This window comes from Entelurus aequoreus, linkage group LG25, assembly GCF_033978785.1.
Source record: "Entelurus aequoreus isolate RoL-2023_Sb linkage group LG25, RoL_Eaeq_v1.1, whole genome shotgun sequence".
Classification (NCBI taxonomy): domain Eukaryota; kingdom Metazoa; phylum Chordata; class Actinopteri; order Syngnathiformes; family Syngnathidae; genus Entelurus; species Entelurus aequoreus.
The window spans coordinates 5,353,165-5,377,612 of record NC_084755.1 but is presented as its reverse complement, the minus strand read 5'-3'; the positions used below and the strand labels follow the sequence as shown (position 1 = coordinate 5,377,612).

Genomic DNA, 24,448 nt, shown 5'->3' with positions numbered 1-24,448 from the left:
TTTCACCCACGTACTTTTAAATTCCATCCATCCATTTTCTACCGCTTGTCCCTTTTGGGGTCGCTGTAGCTTATCTCAGCTGCATTGACTACTATATTGAAAACTTTTTCACTATTTAGATAACTTTTTCCCACTCAGTGGCCTAGTGGTTAGAGCAGACCTGGGCAAATGAAGGTCCGGGGGCCACATGCGGCCCGTTAAGTACTTCAATCTGGCTCGCCGGACATTTCCAAATCATTTTTTTTAGAAAGTGTAGCTGCCATTATGATGTGCACTCATCTTTTATAATGACCGTAAGTCTTCAACTATACTAAGTATTTTAATGGTTGGAATCTGCATGATATACTAGTTACTATGGTCATCTAATTAGTTACTATGGTAATTAATTAGTTACTATGGTAATCTAAGTCACAGCAGCTCAGACGAGGTACCAAGCAGTGTGGGTGGGGAGTGTTTCCACAGAGTGGTTCCAGAGCCTGAAATGTGGGTGTCAGGGACGGACGTGGAAGGAGATTTTCACAACAAAGTTCTAGAGCAGATTGTATGTTGTATTTTTTACCCTTTGCGTTCATATTTCGCTGTTTGTCGCATTTTTGTCGCGTTTTGCTTGATTGTAAAATATGTGGATGGAGAGGGGGTGTGACGTTCATATGTTGTCAATATTCAGCGTTTTATCGTTCATAGAAAAATGTAAAATTCCATTCCGTTTTTTTAAGGCGGTCTGTCATAACGTTTTTAGCATTCAATCAGACATTATTGTGAGGGTTTGTATCAGTGTTCAGTGTTTCCTATAAACTGCCAAGATACCTGTGGCGGTGGGGGCGTGGCTATGGGCGTGGTCATCATGACATCATCAAGTAATTTGCATAATTTAACCAATGATATGATTTTCTCTAAAAAGGCTAAAAAAATTTATACTTACTAATTAATAATAACAGTTTTGTTTCAAACGTCCATCCATCCATCCATTTTACAATATAATTACAACACTTTATGTACATATTTATATACAGATTTGAACAATAAGTTATTCACTGAAATATATTTATTAATTGTGGTTCTTACAAAAAATATATCTTATAAAATATAAAAGGTAAAATGTCTCTTAAAGCTCTGCCCCTTTAATTAGTGCATACTAAATAATTTAACTTTAGCCTACTACTACAACCATATTATTTACCAGCAACATAAAGTGAAACAGAGGCAGAGGTGTCCTGCCACAGTCAGTAACAAATAAACAGAAAACAGTAGTGGTCAAATACAAATAAGGCAACAAGAGAAGTATCCTACACTTCTTTTTTGTCAAGTAAATCTGAACATCCTATATGGGCATCTACATCAACTATATGATTTGCCTGAGAAGCTGGACAGGACAAAAAAAAAGAAAGATTTATTGTTTTCAAACATGAGAGCAAGGCAAGGCAACTTTATTTATATAGCACGTTTACAACAATTTAGAAATTGGACCAAAGTGCTTTACAGGTTAAAAAAGCATAGAGCAAAAAAACCAAAACAAAGAACATAAACAATGAATGAGCTAAACAAGATAGTGCAGAAGCAATGCGGTAAAAGGGTTCGAATAAAAAGTAAAATTGCAAGATAAAAATAATGAAATAATAAAAGTGCGACAAATTGAAAAAAAAACTAAAGCGAGAGGGTGGGGGGCGGGGGGACTAGAAATGGTGGCCTAGTGGGCGGGCTCAGCTCAGGTTAAATGACAGCGAGAAGAGGTAGGTCTTAAGAAGGGTTTTGAAGACCCCCAGGCTCTGGGCTGACCTAATGTGGAGGGGAAGGCTGTTCCAAAGCTTAGGGGCGGCAACAGAAAAGGCTCTGTCCCCTCTGGTCTTTAGCCTGGATCTGTCCCCTCTGGTCTTTAGCCTGGATCTGTCCCCTCTGGTCTTTAGCCTGGATCTGTCCCCTCTGGTCTATAGCCTGGATCTGTCCCCTCTGGTCTTTAGCCTGGATCTGTCCCCTCTGGTCTTTAGCCTGGATCTTTCCCCTCTGGTCTTTAGCCTGGATCTGTCCCCTCTGGTCTTTAGCCTGGATCTGTCCCCTCTGGTCTTTAGCCTGGATCTGTCCCCTCTGGTCTTTAGCCTGGATCTGGGGACCGCCAGCAGTTGGTCAGCTGACCTTAGGGCTCTAGACGAGGTATGACGGTGCAGAAGCTCGGTCAGGTATTGTGGGGCCAGGCCATTTAGGGATTTAAAAACCATTAAAAGTAATTTCATAATTTAATTTAAGTAGCAAGACAAACAGAGAGGTGGCTACTCTGTTAGGTGCAGTTAAAATACAATATAAACTATAAATAAAATATACATAAATACCAGTACGAACAGCAGTGAAGTCTGAGCTTTTGGGACGGATTCAGAATTCTAATGGCCCATGTTTTTAACTCTTAGTCCTGCTCTTGTGTGGCCGACATCTCTTCCCTGATGGCAGCAGGTTGAACAAGTGCTGACCAGGACCGGATTTTTGTGTTTGCTGTGTCGAGGCAGCGACCAGGTCACCCTCTGCAGGGTCTAGGTGTCTGCAGCAGAGCAGGCAGCAAACCACCCAGTACATCAGCATTGGGTCAATTGGTGGCCCGATTAAAAGATACTCAAATCTCCTCATATAGTCTCTGCTGTGCCTTTTGGACCGGTGCTGAAATGTTGATATGGACATGTGAGGTCCTCCGAGATGTAAGTTCCCAGGAATTTAAAGGAAGCCACAGTCTCCACACCTGTTCCGTTTACTACAAGTGGAGCTTGTTTCTCTTTGTCTCCTAAAAACAATGACCAACTCCTTGGTCTTTGTGGTGTTTAGCCTCAGGTTGTTCTTAGTACACCACCCTGCCAGTGCCTAGCTGTTTCATTACCCCCCGTTGTTAGGCCCACCACTGTGATGTCATCGGCTAACTGGATAAAGGCGTTTGACAGATGAATGTGGACACAGTCGTAGATATATAGGGCCTACACACAGTCATAGATATATAGGGCCTACACAGTCATAGATATATAGGGCGTACACACAGTCATAGATATATAGGGCGTACACAGTCATAGATATATAGGGCGTACACACAGTCATAGATATATAGGGCCTACACAGTCATAGATATATAGGGCGTACACACAGTCATAGATATATAGGGCATACACACAGTCATAGATATATAGGGCGTACACACAGTCATAGATATATAGGGCGTACACACAGTCATAGATATATAGGGCGTACACACAGTCATAGATATATAGGGCATACACACAGTCATAGATATATAGGGCGTACACACAGTCATAGATATATAGGGCATACACACAGTCATAGATATATAGGGCGTACACACAGTCATAGATATATAGGGCATACACACAGTCATAGATATATAGGGCCTACACAGTCATAGATATATAGGGCGTACACACAGTCATAGATATATAGGGCATACACACAGTCATAGATATATAGGGCGTACACACAGTCATAGATATATAGGGCGTACACACAGTCATAGATATATAGGGCGTACACACAGTCATAGATATATAGGGCATACACACAGTCATAGATATATAGGGCGTACACACAGTCATAGATATATAGGGCATACACACAGTCATAGATATATAGGGCGTACACACAGTCATAGATATATAGGGCGTACACACAGTCATAGATATATAGGGCGTACACACAGTCATAGATATATAGGGCATACACACAGTCATAGATATATAGGGCGTACACACAGTCATAGATATATAGGGCATACACACAGTCATAGATATATAGGGCGTACACACAGTCATAGATATATAGGGCATACACACAGTCATAGATATATAGGGCGTACACACAGTCATAGATATATAGGGCCTACACACAGTCATAGATATATAGGGCGTACACACAGTCATAGATATATAGGGCCTACACACAGTCATAGATATATAGGGCGTACACACAGTCATAGATATATAGGGCCTACACACAGTCATAGATATATATAGCCTACACACAGTCATAGATATATAGGGCGTACACACAGTCATAGATATATAGGGCATACACACAGTCATAGATATATATAGCCTACACACAGTCATAGATATATAGGGCGTACACACAGTCATAGATATATAGGGCGTACACACAGTCATAGATATATATAGCCTACACACAGTCATAGATATATAGGGCGTACACACAGTCATAGATATATAGGGCGTACACACAGTCATAGATATATAGGGCGTACACACAGTCATAGATATATAGGGCCTACACACAGTCATAGATATATAGGAAGTACACACAGTCATAGATATATAGGGCCTACACACAGTCATAGCTATATAGGGCGTACACACAGTCATAGATATATAGGGCGTACACACAGTCATAGATATATAGGGCCTACACACAGTCATAGCTATATAGGGCGTACACACAGTCATAGATATATAGGGCGTACACACAGTCGTAGATATATAGGGCGTACACACAGTCGTAGATATATAGGGCGTACACACATTCGTAGATATATAGGGCGTACACACAGTCGTAGATATATAGGGCGTACACACAGTCATAGATATATAGGGCGTACACACAGTCATAGATATATAGGGCGTACACAGTCATAGATATATAGGGCATACACACAGTCATAGATATATAGGAAGTACACACAGTCATAGATATATAGGGCCTACACACAGTCATAGATATATATAGCCTACACACAGTCATAGATATATAGGGCGTACACACAGTCATAGATATATAGGGCGTACACACAGTCATAGATATATAGGGCGTACACACAGTCATAGATATATAGGGCGTACACACAGTCATAGATATATAGGGCGTACACACAGTCATAGATATATAGGAAGTACACACAGTCATAGATATATAGGGCCTACACACAGTCATAGCTATATAGGGCGTACACACAGTCATAGATATATAGGGCGTACACACAGTCATAGCTATATAGGGCGTACACACAGTCATAGATATATAGGGCGTACACACAGTCGTAGATATATAGGGCGTACACACAGTCGTAGATATATAGGGCGTACACACATTCGTAGGTATATATAGGGCGTACACACAGTCGTAGATATATAGGGCGTACACACAGTCATAGATATATAGGGCGTACACACAGTCATAGATATATAGGGCGTACACACAGTCATAGATATATAGGGCGTACACAGTCATAGATATATAGGGCATACAGCACACAGTCATAGATATATAGGGCGTACACACAGTCATGGATATATAGGGCGTACACACAGTCATAGATATATAGGGCCTACACACAGTCATAAATATATAGGGCCTACACACAGTCATAGATATATAGGGCGTACACACAGTCATAGATATATAGGGCGTACACACAGTCATAGATATATAGGGCGTACACACAGTCATAGATATATAGGGCGTACACACAGTCATAGATATATATAGGGCGTACACACAGTCATAGATATATAGGGCGTACACACAGTCATAGATATATAGGAAGTACACACAGTCATAGATATATAGGGCGTACACACAGTCATAGATATATAGGGCGTACACACAGTCATAGATATATAGGAAGTACACACAGTCATAGATATATGTGGCGTACACACAGTCATAGATATATAGGGCGTACACACAGTCATAGATATATAGGGCGTACACACAGTCATAGATATATAGGGCGTACACACAGTCATAGATATATAGGGCGTACACACAGTCATAGATATATAGGGCGTACACGCAGTCGTAGATATATAGGGCGTACACACAGTCATAGATATATAGGGCGTACACACAGTCATAGATATATAGGGCGTACACACAGTCATAGATATATAGGGCGTACACACAGTCATAGATATATAGGGCGTACACGCAGTCGTAGATATATAGGGCGTACACACAGTCATAGATATAGGGCATACAGCACACAGTCATAGATATATAGGGCATAGACACAGTCATAGATATATAGGGCATACAGCACACAGTCATAGATATATAGGGCATACAGCCCTGAGGGGAGCCAGTGCTGAGTGACACGGTGGAGGTTGGTCAAAATGTTTTTTTTAGTCAGGAACAGATGAAGAAAGCTCAGCATTTCCACCAGGATGTTGACGAACAGCATCCTGACCTTGTCTTGACCTGAGATCTACAAAGCAAAGAGGAAGCAGGACCTGACGCAAGCTCCAGGCATCTTTTCTTTGAACTGTTTTGTGACCGACTGCAACGGCTGTTTACGACCCCCTCGCCCCTTAAAAACAGCTGTTGCCATGTAATCTGGGAAAGTCCAAATAAAAGAGGAGGCGTGCAATCCTTTCATCAGAGCGTGGTGGGAGACTGTGCAAGAGTGCAGCCCAGACGTTTCTCCTCATGAGCCAAATTGAATCCTGTCTCTGTTTAATTCCTTGCTTCTTGTCTGTTTAATAGATGTCATCGGTGTTTGAACCTGAGGGAACCCAAAATACACAATTTTTGAACACGTGAAAAGTAAAACTGCAATAAGAAATCTGCAAAGTTCTTCCATTGGAATTTCAAGACCTTCCAGTCCAGCCGTGATGGAGTTTTTACTTTGTGCTAGCCAAACTTAGATGCAAGCATGTTAAGATGTGACTTCATGCTCTTTGCTCTCTGAACTCTTCTTAACCCCATTCTCACATGTTGTGATGCTGTTGTGATGCTGTTGTGATGCTGTTGTGATGCTGTTGTGATGCTGTTGTGATGCGGTCGGTGCATACGCATGGCCTTGGGTTATAGTAACAAAAAAACATGAGGACTGATTAGAGGTGACGTCCATGTTTGCTTTAGTGGTCATCAATTCAACGGACATCTCTTTGGGCTACTTTACCAACTGCATTAGTGAACGCTCCACCTTTTCTCGACAATGTCAGCCAAGGGCTTTGTTTTTAATCCTATACTCTGCGTGCATACTGGGCTTCTTCATTTCAATTGTCAAAGCATGCTAGCAAATTAGTGGTGAGTACTCTCCAGCAAAATGTGTTTGTCCAACCTGCACTGGAACACAATATACCGGAGCCTACACCTTTTTTTGTTGGGGATGTTCAGGGAAATTTGCCTCATTCATGAATGCTTTCCGCACAAATACGTGTCAGTGACCTGGCGTCCTTCAAACATGCAACCAAAGGGACCAATTAAGTTACGATGGCATCAATTCAACTGAGAGTTTATTATCAAACAAGTCCAAGGTGAAATATTCTCATTTTGTATACCTGGTAAAGTACTAGCAGTGATGGGCAAGCTACTTGGAACATGTAGTGAGTTAAGCTACAAGTTACTCTCGGTGAAATGTAGCTACGTACGAAAACAAATGGACCCGGTAATGGTTCATTATTAGGAGATGGGTAGGTTGTGAGTTCAAACCCCGGCTGAGTCATACCAAAGACTATAAAAATGGGAGCCATTACCTCCCTGCTTGGCACTCAGCATCAAGGGTTGGAATTGGGGGTTAAATCACCAAAAATGATTCCCGGGCACGGCCGCCGTTGCTGCTCACTGCTCCCCTCACCTCCCAGGGGGTGAACAAGGGTGATGGGTCAAATGTAGAGAATAATTTCGCCACACCGAGTGCGTGTGTGACAATCTTTGGTACTTTAACTCCTTAACTATGTGTCATTTAGCTGGGGACGCTTCAATATCAATCAATCAATGTTTACTTATATAGCCCTAAGTCACGAGTGTCTCAAAGGGCTGCATATTCCCTCTTCTCTTCTCCGACTCCCCCCGTCTGTTGCGATTTCCCTTCCTTGTTGGATGACTGACCCTGTCTTTCCTCTGGTTGGCCTTTCCGTAATATTTTGCCCTGATCTTAACCAATTGTGACTCATCTTTGTAAACCAACCAATCATCGTGGATTTTCTTATACGGCGACCAACCAATCATCACGGATTGTCTCGGTATTTGTTTGTCCCCTGCCCCTGGACTTGCAGTCCATGTCTCTCTTTCTTTTTGTAGCTTTGTAGCCAAGCGACCTTGCTAAGCTACGGAAATCGATACTCGTTCAAATAGCAGCAAAGCTACTGCCAAACTGCCGGGAAATGTAGTTAAGCTACGTAGCTTTGCTACTTGTAGCATACTTGCCAACCTTGAGACCTCCAATATCGGGGGGGGGGGCGTGATTGGGACGAGGGGCGTGGTTAGGGGCGTGGTTAAGAGGAGAGTACATTTACAGCTAGAATTCACCAACTCAAGTATTTGATATATATATATATATATATATATATATATATATATATATATATATATATATATATATATATATATATATATATATATATATATATACATATATACCGTAATTTCCGGACTATAAGCCGCTACTTTTTCCCCTCGTTCTGGTCCCTGCGACTTATACAAGGGTGCGGCTTATTTACGGCCTGTTCTTCTCCGACACCGACGAAGAGGATTTCGGTGGTTTTAGTACGCAGGAGGAAGACGATGACACAATGATTAAAGACTGACTTTTCATATACCGGTAGGCTGGTTATTTTGATAACGTACAGGCGAGCACTTTGTATTACTTTGCACCGTTGTATTAATTGTACTCTGCACGAATGCTGTTCGCCATGTCAAAGATGTGAAAGTTTGATTGAATGATTGAAAGATTTATAGTTAATAAATGGGACGCTTTGCGTTCCCAAACAGTCATCTCTGTCCCGACAATCCCCTCCGTGGTAGCAGGAACCCCTATATATTACGCTAATTACACATCAAAACCCTGCGGCTTATAGTCGGGTGCGGCTTATATATGGAGCAATCTGTATTTTCCCCTAAATTTGGCTGGTGCGGCTTATAGTCAGGTGCGGCTTATAGTCCGGAAATTACGGTATATACTTGACTTTCAGTGAATTCTAGCTATATATATATATATATATATATATATATATATATATATATATATATATATATATATATATATATATATATATATATATATATATATATATATATATTTATATATTTATTTTATTATATATATAAATAAAAGAAATACTTGAATTTATTTTAGTGTTCATTTATTTACACGTATACACACACAACACTCATCTACTCATTGTTGTACTTGAAAGTACAATGCTTTGTTAAGGGTTGAATTGTCCATCCTCTTTCTATTCTCTGTCACTATTTTTCTCACCATGCTGAACACCCTCTCTGGTGATGCATTGCTGTGTGGCACGCACAAAAGTGCTTTCACCAAATGCACGAGAGTGTGGAATCTTCCGTCTCTCCCTAGCATGGCCCAAAACCGGTCAATCCTTGCTTCCTGGGGAAGATCTTCCCTGGCAAGCAATTGGTACTCCGGTACTTGTACCCGGAGGCTGGTCAGGTCCAATCGCAGCTGCGGCAGACTGTTTGTTTTTGGGGCGTGGCCTCCAGCTCCGGCTGAATACCGGGAGTTTGTCGGGAGAAAATCTCTGTCGGGAGGTTGTCGGGAGAAGCGCTGAATATCGGGATTCTCCCGCTAAAAACAGGAGGGTTGGCAAGTATGCTTGTAGCGAGCTACTGCCCAACACTGAGTATTAGTACAAAAAGTCCTACTTGGTCACCCATTTTCCACCAACTTTGGAAAAAATATCAACCGTTGAGGGGCCGGTCTAACAGGGAATCACCATCAGTGTTGGAACTGCTGTGCCCCCAATCAGTATGACGGCTTTTGAAGTCGCCAGCATACACGTCAGGCGTTGTATTGTTACAAAAAGGACTGCAAAAATACTGGACTAAGACTTGACAGGAGAACTCTGCTTTTTTCAAGGACCTACTGACAAAAACATTTGTCAAAGATACTCAATATGACAGTGGATTTGACTGTTTTTAAGGATATGCTGCTAAAACACCAGTTAAAGATCCTCTAGAACAGGGGTCACCAACCTTTTTGAAACCAATAGCTACTTCTTGGGTAGTGATTAATGCAAAGGGCTACCAGTTTGATACACACTTAAATAAATTGCCAGAAATAGCCAATTTGCTCAATTGACCTTTAACTCTATGTTATTATTAATAATTAATGATTTTTACACTTAATTGAACGGTTTAAAAGAGGAGAAAACACGAAAAAAAAATGACAATTAAATTTTGAAACATAGTTTATCTTCAATTTCGACTCTTTAAAATTCAAAATTCAACCGAAAAAAAGAAGAGAAAAACTTAAAAAAAGAATTTAAGGAACATCATTAGTAATTTTTCCTGATTAAGATAATTTTAGAATTTTGATTAAATAGGTTAAAATCCAATCTACACTTTGTTAGAATATATAACAAATTGGACCAAGCTATATTTCTAACAAAGACAAATCATGATTTCTTCTAGATTTTCCAGAACAAAAATTTTAAAAGAAATTCAAAAGACTTTGAAATAAGATTTAAATTTGACTCTACAGATTTTCTACATTTGCCAGAATAATTTTTTTGAATTTTAATCATAATAAGTTTGAAGAAATATTTCACAAATATTCTTCGTCGAAAAACAGAAGCTAAAATGAAGAATTAAATTAAAATGTACTTATTATTTTTTACAATAAAAAACATTTTTTTTACTTGAACATTGATTTAAATTGTCAGGAAAGAAAAGGAAGGAATTTAAAAGGTAAATAGGTATATGTGTTTAAAAATCCTAAAATCATTTTAAGGTTGTATTTTTTCTCTAAAATTGTCTTTCTGAAAGTTATAAGAAGCAAAGTAAAAAATTAATGAATTTATTTAAACAAGTGAAGACCAAGTCTTTAAAATATTTTCTTGGATTTTCAAATTCTATTTGAGTTTTGTCTCTCTTAGAATTAAAAATGTCGGGCAAAGCGAGAGCAGCTTGCTAGTAAATAAATGCAATTTAAAAAATAGAGGCAGCTCACTGGTAAGTGCTGCTATTTGAGCTATTTTTAGAACAGGCCAGCGGGCTACTCATCTGGTCCTTACGGGCTACCTGGTGCCCGCGGGCACCGCGTTGGTGACCCCTGCTCTAGATTGACTTTTATAACCTTTCCTGTCTAAGACCTTACCAACTTAGCACTTGATCTCAATCTTATTTTGAATTGCTGCAGGTGGAAACATTTGATTGGGAACACTCGGCCATGTTTCGTTACGTGTTTCTATAACAACGTAAGACTGTCATTAAACACTGAGTATTACAGAAGGGTAGAACCTGACTCGGGTAGACCTGGGGCCGTACTTATCAAGCTTCTCAGAATTACTCCTAAGAAGTCTGCTAAGAGTTGACTTAAGAGTAAATAAATTCTTGGCTGAAAGCTGCACTTAAAAGTTAGTTATCAAGCGTCTTACTCACACTTTCAGCGAAGTGTAGGACTGAATCTTAAGTGTCACACTCAGAGCTGAATTACGACATTACTATGTGCCGTAAACGCAATTTTAGGTGACGTCATTTCTGTGTCCATAGAAATGACCAATCACGGAAGGGAATCCCTTGTCTAAGAATAAAGAAATATCTTGGAAATATTTAAGTGGACAATGGGAGTGTATATTTTGACAATAAACTACAAAATAATACAAAACAAACTAGTCTCCCCGCCCGCACTTCACGCTACCGCTCCCTCTCTTCTCTCGCCCACACACTCACTGACGTCACTCACCTCACGGCCACACACATACGCTACTGTCATAACATTTTCTTTCCAATTCATTAATTAGGCCAGTGTTTTTCAACCTTTTTGAGGCAAGGCACATTTTTGTCATAAAAAAAATCCGGAGGCACACCACCAGCAGAAAACTTAAAAAAATTAACTCCACCAAGTCGTCGTGTCTTATTTTGAGTGTGTTGGTGTCTTCCTGTGTGTAGTGCTTTAGTTCTTGTCTTGCTTATTTTGGTGGCCCTTCCTGTATTGCCGGTGTTTTCCTGTAGTGGTTTCATGTCATCCTTTGAGCGCTATTCCGCGCACCTGCTTTGTGTTAGCAAGCAAGGCTATTTACGTTGTTGCTATCCTTCTTTGTGTGGACATTGTTGATTGTCATGTCACGTACGGATGTACTTTGTAGACGCCGTAAGTTTTTGCTGTCGTCCAGCATTCTGTCTCTGTTTGCTTTGTAGCCAGTTCAGTTTGACTTTTGTTTTGCATAGCCTTTTCCTTTCGTTAATTTTGGGTTTAAGCATTACATACCCTTTTTACCTGCACCCTGCCTCCCACTGTGGTCTGCATATCGGGATCACAACAAACCATCCTCGTCTCACCCGACACATTCCGACTTTTACAAAGCAATGCTGCCACCTACTGACATGGAGTATTACGTGGTTACCCTGCGAGTTTTACACAGCACAGACACTAAGCAACGGCACATTATTGGCAGATTCTAATTATTGATTTGCCAAAAATATTTTTGGGATAAATTAGGTGAAGTTGCATAAGTTCCCACGGCACACCAGACAATATCTCACGGCACACTAGTGTGCCGCGGCACAGTGGTTGAAAAACACTGAATTAGGCAACTAATTTGAAACTGGTGTGGGTGGCTCTATATATACTAGCCCACTGCAGCCACATGCAGAAATCAACATGGAATCGAAAAGTATTAAATCTGTGACAAAAATAATATCCGCTCTGTATAAACGATACCGTTTGATCAGCTGCTCGTCATCAAAAAAAAACAACAACATTGTTCCGTTTCCTGAACGTTCGCTCGCACGTCTCTCTCGCCTCAGTGCCATCCCCTGCTGGCAACTCCTAACCACTTAAGACACCTCTGAAGGTCTCTTAAATATCGTGGAGAGTAGGAGTGAATTCTTAGACTTAAGAACGTTGATAAAAAGCTTTTATTCTTAAGTTTGAGAGTAGGACTAAATTTCGCAAATTCTCAGGACTTAAATGTAAAATGGCACTCTAAGAAGCTTGATAAGTACGGCCCCTGGTCCCTGCGGACGGCCACGGTGATTAGCTACCTCTTCCTGTGGTCCTTCCTCTAAACAGGCCATTAAGAAACATTGCTTTTTGCTTCAGATCGTATCTGACCTGCGACTCCCAGCACAGCGCTGTGATGCAGACGGCGGGAACATTTTTTCACAACGAGTGGTACTTTCATGCCTTTGTTGGAATGTACAGGCAAAACACAGCTGGAAAAAAAAACACACCGCAAAGACCAGAACCGAATGGAATTTGAAACGTTTTAGCCAAAAATGTGTCCATGGTCAAGGTGTTTTTTGCAGAAACGTTTCAGATTTCGTCCCTTTCTACTGCTTCAGCTAAAAGCCCCCAGCTGCCGGAGGTGAGGGCCCTCAAATGGAAGCGACAAACACGCTGATAAGTCCCCAGGATGGAAATGGGACAAGTCCGGTTCACAATAGAGGACACTACACCTTCCCATGTTGTGTATATGGCACCCCAATGGGACCCCGCCTTCTTCCTCCTGTGTTACGTGACATTGGTGTGTGTGTGTGTGTGTTCCAGGTAGTGTGGCCCCCCACCGCCTCATGAGGTGAAGCCCCTCCCTCCCTGCATCCTGCCAGCAGCACTGAGTAAGGGATGACAACACTCTTCTTGCTTCTGGCAATGTTCCTCCTCTCTGGCAGCATCCAGGTGAGTCCTGGCTGCACACACCTGCCTCTCAGAGAGGGTGTTTGTGTTTATAAGTCAGTGGAGGCACAAACAAACACCCTGCTTACTCACAATGAGCTCCTTATTTGTTTGCTTACAATTCAGGTTGTTTTTATTATGTGGGCCTGCTGCAATGCAAGCAGCCCATATTATTATTTATGAGGGGCCGTTAGGGACATTATTCAGAATTACTTCTTACATACACTACTGAAATGCTCTCACATACACTACTGAAACACTCTTATAAACACTACTGAAACACTCTTATAAACACTACTGAAACACTCTTACATACACCTACTGAAACACTCTTATAAACACTACTGAAACACTCTTACATACACTACTGAAACACTCTTATAAACACTACTGAAACACTCTTACATACACTACTGAAACACTCTTACATACACTACTGAAACACTCTTATAAACACTACTGAAACACTCTTACATACACTACTGAAACACTCTTATGAACACTACTGAAACACTCTTATAAACACTACTGAAACACTCTTACATAACACTACTGAAACACTCTTATAAACACTACTGAAACACTCTTATAAACACTACTGAAACACTCTTACATACACTACTGAAACACTCTTACATACACTACTGAAACACTCTTATAAACACTACTGAAACACTCTTACATACACTACTGAAACACTCTTACATACACTACTGAAACACTCTTATAAACACTACTGAAACACTCTTATACACACTACTGAAACACTCTTATACACACTACTGAAACACTCTTACATACACTACTGAAACACTCTTATAAACACTACTGAAACACTCTTACATACACTACTGAAACACTCTTATAAACACTACTGAAACACTCTTATACACACTACTGAAACACTCTTACATACACTACTGAAATGCTCTCACATAAACAACTGAAATGTTTTTCTCTCACACACACTTACTGAAACACTCCCATACACACTACTGAAACACTCTCATACACACTATTGAAACACTCTTATACACACTATTGAAACACTCTTATACACACTATTGAAACACTCTTATACACACTATTGAAACACTCTTATAAACACTACTGAAACACTCTTACATACACTACTGAAACACTCTTATAAACACTACTGAAACACTCTTATGAACACTACTGAAACACTTTTATAAACACTACTGAAACACTCTTACATACACTACTGAAACACTCTTACATACACTACTGAAACACTCTTATACACACTACTGAAACACTCTTATACACACTACTGAAACACTCTTACATACACTACTGAAACACTCTTATAAACACTACTGAAACACTCTTACATACACTACTGAAACACTCTTATAAACACTACTGAAACACTCTTATACACACTACTGAAACACTCTTACATACACTACTGAAATGCTCTCACATAAACAACTGAAATGTTTTTCTCTCACACACACACTACTGAAACACTCCCATACACACTACTGAAACACTCTCATACACACTATTGAAACACTCTTATACACACTATTGAAACACTCTTATACACACTATTGAAACACTCTTATAAACACTACTGAAACACTCTTACATACACTACTGAAACACTCTTATAAACACTACTGAAACACTCTTATAAACACTACTGAAACACTCTTACATACACTACTGAAACACTCTTACATACACTACTGAAACACTCTTATACACACTACTGAAACACTCTTATACACACTACTGAAACACTCTTACATACACTACTGAAACACTCTTATAAACACTACTGAAACACTCTTACATACACTACTGAAACACTCTTATAAACACTACTGAAACACTCTTATACACACTACTGAAACACTCTTACATACACTACTGAAATGCTCTCACATAAACAACTGAAATGTTTTTCTCTCACACACACACTACTGAAACACTCTCATACACACTACTGAAACACTCTTACATACACTACTGAAACACTCTTATAAACACTACTGAAACACTCTTACATACACTACTGAAACACTCTTACATACACTACTGAAACACTCTTATAAACACTACTGAAACACTCTTACATACACTACTGAAACACTCTTATAAACACTACTGAAACACTCTTATACACACTACTGAAACACTCTTACATACACTACTGAAATGCTCTCACATAAACAACTGAAATGTTTTTCTCTCACACACACACTACTGAAACACTCTCATACACACTACTGAAACACTCTCATACACACTATTGAAACACTCTTATACACACTATTGAAACACTCTTATACACACTATTGAAACACTCTTATACACACTATTGAAACACTCTTATAAACACTACTGAAACACTGTTACATACACTACTGAAACACTCTTATAAACACTACTGAAACACTCTTATAAACACTACTGAAACACTCTTATAAACACTACTGAAACACTCTCATACACACTACTGAAACACTCTCATACACACTATTGAAACACTCTCATACACACTACTGAAACACTCTTATAAACACTACTGAAACACTCTTATAAACACTACTGAAAAACTCTTACATACACTACTGAAACACTCTTATAAACACTACTGAAACACTCTTATAAACACTACTGAAACACTCTCATACACACTACTGAAACACTCTCATACACAATATTGAAACACTCTTATAAACACTACTGAAACAGTCTTATAAACACTACTGAAACACTCTTATACACACTACTGAAACACTCTCATACACACTATTGAAACACTCTTATAAACACTACTGAAACACTCTTATAAACACTACTGAAACACTCTTACATACACTACTGAAACACTCTTATAAACACTACTGAAACACTCTTATAAACACTACTGAAACACTCTTATAAACACTACTGAAACACTCTCATACACACTATTGAAACACTCTTATACACACTACTGAAACACTCTTACATACACTACTGAAAAACTCTTATACACACTACTGAAATGCTCTCACATAAACAACTGAAATATTTTAGTTGTTTATGTGAGAGCATTTCAGTAGTGTATGTAAGTGTTTCAGTAGTGTATGTAAGAGTGTTTCAGTACTGTTTATAAGAGTGTTTCAGTAGTGTATGTAAGAGTGTTTCAGTAGTGTGTATAAGAGTGTTTCAGTAGGGTGCGTGAGAGAAAAACATTTTAGTTGTTTATGTGAGAGCATTTCAGTAGTGTATATAAGAGTGTTTCAGTAGTGTATGTAAGAGTGTTTCAGTAGTGTGTATAAGAGTGTCTCAGTAGTGTTTATAAGAGTGTTTCAGTAGTGTTTATAAGAGTGTTTCAGTAGTGTTTATAAGAGTGTTTCAGTAGTGTTTATAAGAGTGTTTCAGTAGTGTTTATAAGAGTGTTTCAGTAGGGTGCGTGAGAGAAAAACATTTTAGTTGTTAATGTGAGAGCATTTCAGTAGTGTATGTAAGAGTGTTTCAGTAGTGTATATAAGAGTGTTTCAGTAGTGTTTATAAGAGTGTTTCAGTAGTGTTTATAAGAGTGTTTCAGTAGGGTGCATGAGAGAAAAACATTTTAGGTGTTTATGTGAGAGCATTTCAGTAGTGTATGTAAGAGTGTTTCAGTAGTGTTTATAAGAGTGTTTCAGTAGTGTATGTAAGAGTGTTTCAGTAGTGTTTATAAGAGTGTTTCGGTAGCGTATGTTAGAGTGTTTCTGTAGTGTGTATAAGAGTGTTTCAGTAGGGTGCGTGAGAGAAAAACATTTTAGTTGTTTATGTGAGAGCATTTCAGTAGTGTATGTAAGAGTGTTTCAGTAGTGTTTATAAGAGTGTTTCAGTAGTGTTTATAAGAGTGTTTCAGTAGTGTGTATAAGAGTGTCTCAGTAGTGTGTATAAGAGTGTTTCAGTAGTGTGTATAAGAGTGTCTCAGTAGTGTTTATAAGAGTGTTTCAGTAGTGTTTATAAGAGTGTTTCAGTAGTGTTTATAAGAGTGTTTCAGTAGGTGTAAGAGTGTTTCAGTAGTGTGTATAAGAGTGTTTCAGTAGGGTGCGTGAGAGAAAAACATTTTAGTTGTTTATGTGAGAGCATTTCAGTAGTGTATGTAAGAGTGTTTCAGTAGTGTTTATAAGAGTGTTTCAGTAGTGTATATAAGGGTGTTTCAGTAGTGTTTATAAGAGTGTTTCAGTAGTGTATGTAAGAGTGTTTCAGTAGTGTATGTAAGAGTGTTTCAGTAGTGTTTATAAGATTGTTTCAGTAGTGTTTATAAGAGTGTTTCAGTAGTGTTTATAAGAGTGTTTCAGTAGTGTGTATAAGAGTGTTTCAGTAGGGTGCGTGAGAGAAAAACATTTTAGTTGTTTATGTGAGAGCATTTCAGTAGTGTATGTAAGAGTGTTTCAGTAGTGTGTATAAGAGTGTTTCAGTAGTGTTTATAAGAGTGTTTCAGTAGTGTTTATAAGAGTGTTTCAGTAGTGTAAGAGTGTTTCAGTAGTGTGTATAAGAGTGTTTCAGTAGGGTGCGTGAGAGAAAAACATTTTAGTTGTTTATGTGAGAGCATTTCAGTAGTGTATGTAAGAGTGTTTCAGTAGTGTTTATAAGAGTGTTTCAGTAGTGTGTATTAGAGTGTTTCAGTAGTGTATGTAAGAGTGTCTCAGTAGTGTGTATAAGAGCATTTCAGTAGTGTTTATAAGAGTGTTTCAGTAGTGTTTATAAGAGTGTTTCGGTGGTGTTTATAAGAGTGTTTCAGTAGTGTAAGAGTGTTTCAGTAGTGTGTATAAGAGTGTTTCAGTAGGGTGCGTGAGAGAAAAACATTTTAGTTGTTTATGTGAGAGCATTTCAGTAGTGTATGTAAGAGTGTTTCAGTAGTGTTTATAAGAGTGTTTCAGTAGTGTATGTAAGAGTGTTTCAGTAGTGTGTATAAGAGTGTTTCAGTAGTGTTTATAAGAGTGTTTCAGTAGTGTATGTAAGAGTGTTTCAGTAGTGTGTATAAGAGTGTTTCAGTAGTGTGTATAAGAGTGTTTCAGTAGTGTTTATAAGAGTGTTTCGGTAGTGTGTATAAGAGTGTTTCAGTAGTGTAAGAGTGTTTCAGTAGTGTGTATAAGAGTGTTTCAGTAGGGTGCGTGAGAGAAAAACATTTTAGTTGTTTATGTGAGAGCATTTCAGTAGTGTATGTAAGTGTTTCAGTAGTGTTTATAAGAGTGTTTCAGTAGTGTACGTAAGAGTGTTTCAGTAGTGTGTATAAGAGTGTTTCAGTAGTGTGTGTGTGAGAAAAAGATTTCAGTTGTTTATGTGAGAGTGTTTCAGTAGTGTTTATAAGAGTGTTTCAGTAGTGTTTATAAGAGTGTTTCAGTAGTGTACGTAAGAGTGTTTCAGTAGTGTGTATAAGAGTGTTTCAGTAGTGTGTGTGTGAGAAAAAGATTTCAGTTGTTTATGTGAGAGCATTTCAGTAGTGTGTATAAGAGTGTCTCGGTAGTGTGTATAAGAGTGTTTCAGTAGTGTGTGTGTGAGAAAAAGATTTCAGTTGTTTATGTGAGAGTGTTTCAGTAGTGTTTATAAGAGTGTTTCAGTAGTGTTTATAAGAGTGTTTCAGTAGTGTACGTAAGAGTGTTTCAGTAGTGTGTATAAGAGTGTTTCAGTAGTGTGTGTGTGAGAAAAAGATTTCAGTTGTTTATGTGAGAGCATTTCAGTAGTGTGTATAAGAGTGTCTCAGTAGTGTGTATAAGAGTGTTTCAGTAGTGTGTGTGTGAGAAAAAGATTTCAGTTGTTTATGTGAGAGTGTTTCAGTAGTGTTTATAAGAGTGTTTCAGTAGTGTTTATAAGAGTGTTTCAGTAGTGTATGTAAGAGTGTTTCAGTAGTGTGTATAAGAGTGTTTCAGTAGTGTGTATAAGAGTGTTTCAGTAGTGTTTATAAGAGTGTTTCGGTAGTGTGTATAAGAGTGTTTCAGTAGTGTAAGAGTGTTTCAGTAGTGTGTATAAGAGTGTTTCAGTAGGGTGCGTGAGAGAAAAACATTTTAGTTGTTTATGTGAGAGCATTTCAGTAGTGTATGTAAGTGTTTCAGTAGTGTTTATAAGAGTGTTTCAGTAGTGTACGTAAGAGTGTTTCAGTAGTGTGTATAAGAGTGTTTCAGTAGTGTGTGTGTGAGAAAAAGATTTCAGTTGTTTATGTGAGAGTGTTTCAGTAGTGTTTATAAGAGTGTTTCAGTAGTGTTTATAAGAGTGTTTCAGTAGTGTACGTAAGAGTGTTTCAGTAGTGTGTATAAGAGTGTTTCAGTAGTGTGTGTGTGAGAAAAAGATTTCAGTTGTTTATGTGAGAGCATTTCAGTAGTGTGTATAAGAGTGTCTCGGTAGTGTGTATAAGAGTGTTTCAGTAGTGTGTGTGTGAGAAAAAGATTTCAGTTGTTTATGTGAGAGTGTTTCAGTAGTGTTTATAAGAGTGTTTCAGTAGTGTTTATAAGAGTGTTTCAGTAGTGTACGTAAGAGTGTTTCAGTAGTGTGTATAAGAGTGTTTCAGTAGTGTGTGTGTGAGAAAAAGATTTCAGTTGTTTATGTGAGAGCATTTCAGTAGTGTGTATAAGAGTGTCTCAGTAGTGTGTATAAGAGTGTTTCAGTAGAGTGTGTGTGAGAAAAAGATTTCAGTTGTTTATGTGAGAGTGTTTCAGTAGTGTTTATAAGAGTGTTTCAGTAGTGTTTATAAGAGTGTTTCAGTAGTGTATGTAAGAGTGTTTCAGTAGTGTGTATAAGAGTGTTTCAGTAGTGTGTGTGTGAGAAAAAGATTTCAGTTGTTTATGTGAGAGCATTTCAGTAGTGTGTATAAGAGTGTTTCAGTAGTGTGTATAAGAGTGTTTCAGTAGTGTGTATAAGAGTGTTTCAGTAGTGTTTATAAGAGTGTTTCGGTAGTGTGTATAAGAGTGTTTCAGTAGTGTAAGAGTGTTTCAGTAGTGTGTATAAGAGTGTTTCAGTAGGGTGCGTGAGAGAAAAACATTTTAGTTGTTTATGTGAGAGCATTTCAGTAGTGTATGTAAGTGTTTCAGTAGTGTTTATAAGAGTGTTTCAGTAGTGTACGTAAGAGTGTTTCAGTAGTGTGTATAAGAGTGTTTCAGTAGTGTGTGTGTGAGAAAAAGATTTCAGTTGTTTATGTGAGAGTGTTTCAGTAGTGTTTATAAGAGTGTTTCAGTAGTGTTTATAAGAGTGTTTCAGTAGTGTACGTAAGAGTGTTTCAGTAGTGTGTATAAGAGTGTTTCAGTAGTGTGTGTGTGAGAAAAAGATTTCAGTTGTTTATGTGAGAGCATTTCAGTAGTGTGTATAAGAGTGTCTCGGTAGTGTGTATAAGAGTGTTTCAGTAGTGTGTGTGTGAGAAAAAGATTTCAGTTGTTTATGTGAGAGTGTTTCAGTAGTGTTTATAAGAGTGTTTCAGTAGTGTTTATAAGAGTGTTTCAGTAGTGTACGTAAGAGTGTTTCAGTAGTGTGTATAAGAGTGTTTCAGTAGTGTGTGTGTGAGAAAAAGATTTCAGTTGTTTATGTGAGAGCATTTCAGTAGTGTGTATAAGAGTGTCTCAGTAGTGTGTATAAGAGTGTTTCAGTAGTGTGTGTGTGAGAAAAAGATTTCAGTTGTTTATGTGAGAGTGTTTCAGTAGTGTTTATAAGAGTGTTTCAGTAGTGTTTATAAGAGTGTTTCAGTAGTGTATGTAAGAGTGTTTCAGTAGTGTGTATAAGAGTGTTTCAGTAGTGTGTATAAGAGTGTTTCAGTAGTGTTTATAAGAGTGTTTCGGTAGTGTGTATAAGAGTGTTTCAGTAGTGTAAGAGTGTTTCAGTAGTGTGTATAAGAGTGTTTCAGTAGGGTGCGTGAGAGAAAAACATTTTAGTTGTTTATGTGAGAGCATTTCAGTAGTGTATGTAAGTGTTTCAGTAGTGTTTATAAGAGTGTTTCAGTAGTGTACGTAAGAGTGTTTCAGTAGTGTGTATAAGAGTGTTTCAGTAGTGTGTGTGTGAGAAAAAGATTTCAGTTGTTTATGTGAGAGTGTTTCAGTAGTGTTTATAAGAGTGTTTCAGTAGTGTTTATAAGAGTGTTTCAGTAGTGTACGTAAGAGTGTTTCAGTAGTGTGTATAAGAGTGTTTCAGTAGTGTGTGTGTGAGAAAAAGATTTCAGTTGTTTATGTGAGAGTGTTTCAGTAGTGTTTATAAGAGTGTTTCAGTAGTGTTTATAAGAGTGTTTCAGTAGTGTACGTAAGAGTGTTTCAGTAGTGTGTATAAGAGTGTTTCAGTAGTGTGTGTGTGAGAAAAAGATTTCAGTTGTTTATGTGAGAGCATTTCAGTAGTGTGTATAAGAGTGTCTCAGTAGTGTGTATAAGAGTGTTTCAGTAGTGTGTGTGTGAGAAAAAGATTTCAGTTGTTTATGTGAGAGTGTTTCAGTAGTGTTTATAAGAGTGTTTCAGTAGTGTTTATAAGAGTGTTTCAGTAGTGTACGTAAGAGTGTTTCAGTAGTGTGTATAAGAGTGTTTCAGTAGTGTGTGTGTGAGAAAAAGATTTCAGTTGTTTATGTGAGAGCATTTCAGTAGTGTGTATAAGAGTGTTTCAGTAGTGTGTGTGTGAGAAAAAGATTTCAGTAGTGTATGTAAGAGTGTTTCAGTAGTGCATGTAAGAGTGTTTCAGTAGTGTTTATAAGAGTGTTTCAGTAGTGTTTATAAGAGTGTTTCAGTAGTGTACGTAAGAGTGTTTCAGTAGTGTGTATAAGAGTGTTTCAGTAGTGTGTGTGTGAGAAAAAGATTTCAGTTGTTTATGTGAGAGCATTTCAGTAGTGTGTATAAGAGTGTCTCGGTAGTGTGTATAAGAGTGTTTCAGTAGTGTGTGTGTGAGAAAAAGATTTCAGTTGTTTATGTGAGAGTGTTTCAGTAGTGTTTATAAGAGTGTTTCAGTAGTGTTTATAAGAGTGTTTCAGTAGTGTACGTAAGAGTGTTTCAGTAGTGTGTATAAGAGTGTTTCAGTAGTGTGTGTGTGAGAAAAAGATTTCAGTTGTTTATGTGAGAGCATTTCAGTAGTGTGTATAAGAGTGTCTCAGTAGTGTGTATAAGAGTGTTTCAGTAGTGTGTGTGTGAGAAAAAGATTTCAGTTGTTTATGTGAGAGTGTTTCAGTAGTGTTTATAAGAGTGTTTCAGTAGTGTTTATAAGAGTGTTTCAGTAGTGTATGTAAGAGTGTTTCAGTAGTGTGTATAAGAGTGTTTCAGTAGTGTGTATAAGAGTGTTTCAGTAGTGTTTATAAGAGTGTTTCGGTAGTGTGTATAAGAGTGTTTCAGTAGTGTAAGAGTGTTTCAGTAGTGTGTATAAGAGTGTTTCAGTAGGGTGCGTGAGAGAAAAACATTTTAGTTGTTTATGTGAGAGCATTTCAGTAGTGTATGTAAGTGTTTCAGTAGTGTTTATAAGAGTGTTTCAGTAGTGTACGTAAGAGTGTTTCAGTAGTGTGTATAAGAGTGTTTCAGTAGTGTGTGTGTGAGAAAAAGATTTCAGTTGTTTATGTGAGAGTGTTTCAGTAGTGTTTATAAGAGTGTTTCAGTAGTGTTTATAAGAGTGTTTCAGTAGTGTACGTAAGAGTGTTTCAGTAGTGTGTATAAGAGTGTTTCAGTAGTGTGTGTGTGAGAAAAAGATTTCAGTTGTTTATGTGAGAGTGTTTCAGTAGTGTTTATAAGAGTGTTTCAGTAGTGTTTATAAGAGTGTTTCAGTAGTGTACGTAAGAGTGTTTCAGTAGTGTGTATAAGAGTGTTTCAGTAGTGTGTGTGTGAGAAAAAGATTTCAGTTGTTTATGTGAGAGCATTTCAGTAGTGTGTATAAGAGTGTCTCAGTAGTGTGTATAAGAGTGTTTCAGTAGTGTGTGTGTGAGAAAAAGATTTCAGTTGTTTATGTGAGAGTGTTTCAGTAGTGTTTATAAGAGTGTTTCAGTAGTGTTTATAAGAGTGTTTCAGTAGTGTACGTAAGAGTGTTTCAGTAGTGTGTATAAGAGTGTTTCAGTAGTGTGTGTGTGAGAAAAAGATTTCAGTTGTTTATGTGAGAGCATTTCAGTAGTGTGTATAAGAGTGTTTCAGTAGTGTGTGTGTGAGAAAAAGATTTCAGTAGTGTATGTAAGAGTGTTTCAGTAGTGCATGTAAGAGTGTTTCAGTAGTGTATGTAAGAGGTAATTCTGAATAATGTCCCTAACAGCCCCTCATAATTATTGCTCATACTTCAAACTTTATTATTATTCTTGTTCCGCACGTTTCTCTTATGTCTAATACGAGACGAAGCGGCCAACGAACCCCACATCCATCCATTTTCTACCGCTTGTCCCTTTCTGCTCCGCCGCTCCCAGTCTGTGGAACGCTCTCCCTGACCACCTGAGGCTACCACAGGCTGTGGATGCTTTTAAAAAAAGGCTTAAAAACCCTTCTTTTTAAAAAAGCCTTTTTTTTTAGAGATATATGCATGCTAGTTTTAGCTATTTGGCTGTTCTAGTTTTTATTTTTATAAATTTTTTTATTATCTTTTTATTTTTTATTTTATTTTGTTTAATACACTGTAGCACTTTGAGGTTGTTTACTCAATGTAAAGTGCTTTTTACAAATAAAATCTATTATTATTATTATTATTTTGTTCACCTCGTCTGCCCTACCGGACAATGCAAAGCATGTTTGACGTGGACGTCTAAACACTTTTGTTAACAGCGTGTGTGTAATGTCACCCTGTGCCCCCCCCCCCCCCCCCGCCCGCCATATTCACACATTGAAGTGTGTGTCACTCTCATGATGTCACCAGTATACACCCGCTGAAGTCAAACAAATGAAGTCCATGCAGAGTCGTGTCTCATCATCGCTTCTCATCCTTTTCAAAATGCTG

At 38.2% G+C, this 24,448-nt stretch overlaps 1 protein-coding gene across 1 annotated transcript in view; it reads left to right on the top strand.

The window, feature by feature from the left end:
- Positions 1 to 24,448, top strand: part of gcgra (glucagon receptor a) — a 102,574-nt gene that overhangs the window by 46,243 nt on the left and 31,883 nt on the right. The window contains exon 2 of the mRNA XM_062036698.1: positions 13,451 to 13,579. Within this exon, the coding sequence (XP_061892682.1) occupies positions 13,526 to 13,579 (54 nt within the window). The 5' untranslated portion in view covers positions 13,451 to 13,525. The remainder of the gene's footprint in view (positions 1 to 13,450; positions 13,580 to 24,448) is intronic.